The 202-nt window shown below is 62.9% G+C and overlaps 1 protein-coding gene across 1 annotated transcript in view; it reads left to right on the top strand.

Annotated features, from left to right (window-relative positions):
- LCK (LCK proto-oncogene, Src family tyrosine kinase) overlaps positions 1–44 on the top strand; it is a 7,791-nt gene extending 7,747 nt beyond the window's left edge. The window contains 1 exon segment of the mRNA XM_010000604.1: positions 1–44. This exon segment is cut by the window's left edge and continues 14 nt beyond it. Within this exon segment, the coding sequence (XP_009998906.1) occupies positions 1–44 (44 nt within the window).
- The last annotated feature ends 158 nt before the right edge of the window (positions 45–202 follow it).

Raw genomic sequence — 202 nt, 5'->3', positions numbered from 1 at the left:
ATTTCTTCACCGCCACCGAGGGCCAGTACCAGCAGGAGCCCTGAGGGACCCCAGCGAAGGGCACCGGGGGTGTTGGGGTGCCCCGGGGGTGCTCCCCCCTCACGCCAGGTCCACACACAGACTCCACGCACATCATCACCCCGGGGGAGCTGCCTGGACCTCAGCAGTAAAGATTTGAAGCTGTTCAGATCTTTGCTGGATT

The sequence above is a fragment of the Chaetura pelagica genome, unplaced genomic scaffold, assembly GCF_000747805.2.
Source record: "Chaetura pelagica isolate M959 unplaced genomic scaffold, ChaPel_1.0 scaffold676, whole genome shotgun sequence".
NCBI classification, from domain to species: Eukaryota; Metazoa; Chordata; class Aves; order Apodiformes; family Apodidae; genus Chaetura; species Chaetura pelagica.
Note: the sequence above shows the minus strand (reverse complement) of the source record. Positions and strands in the feature narration are given on the sequence as shown.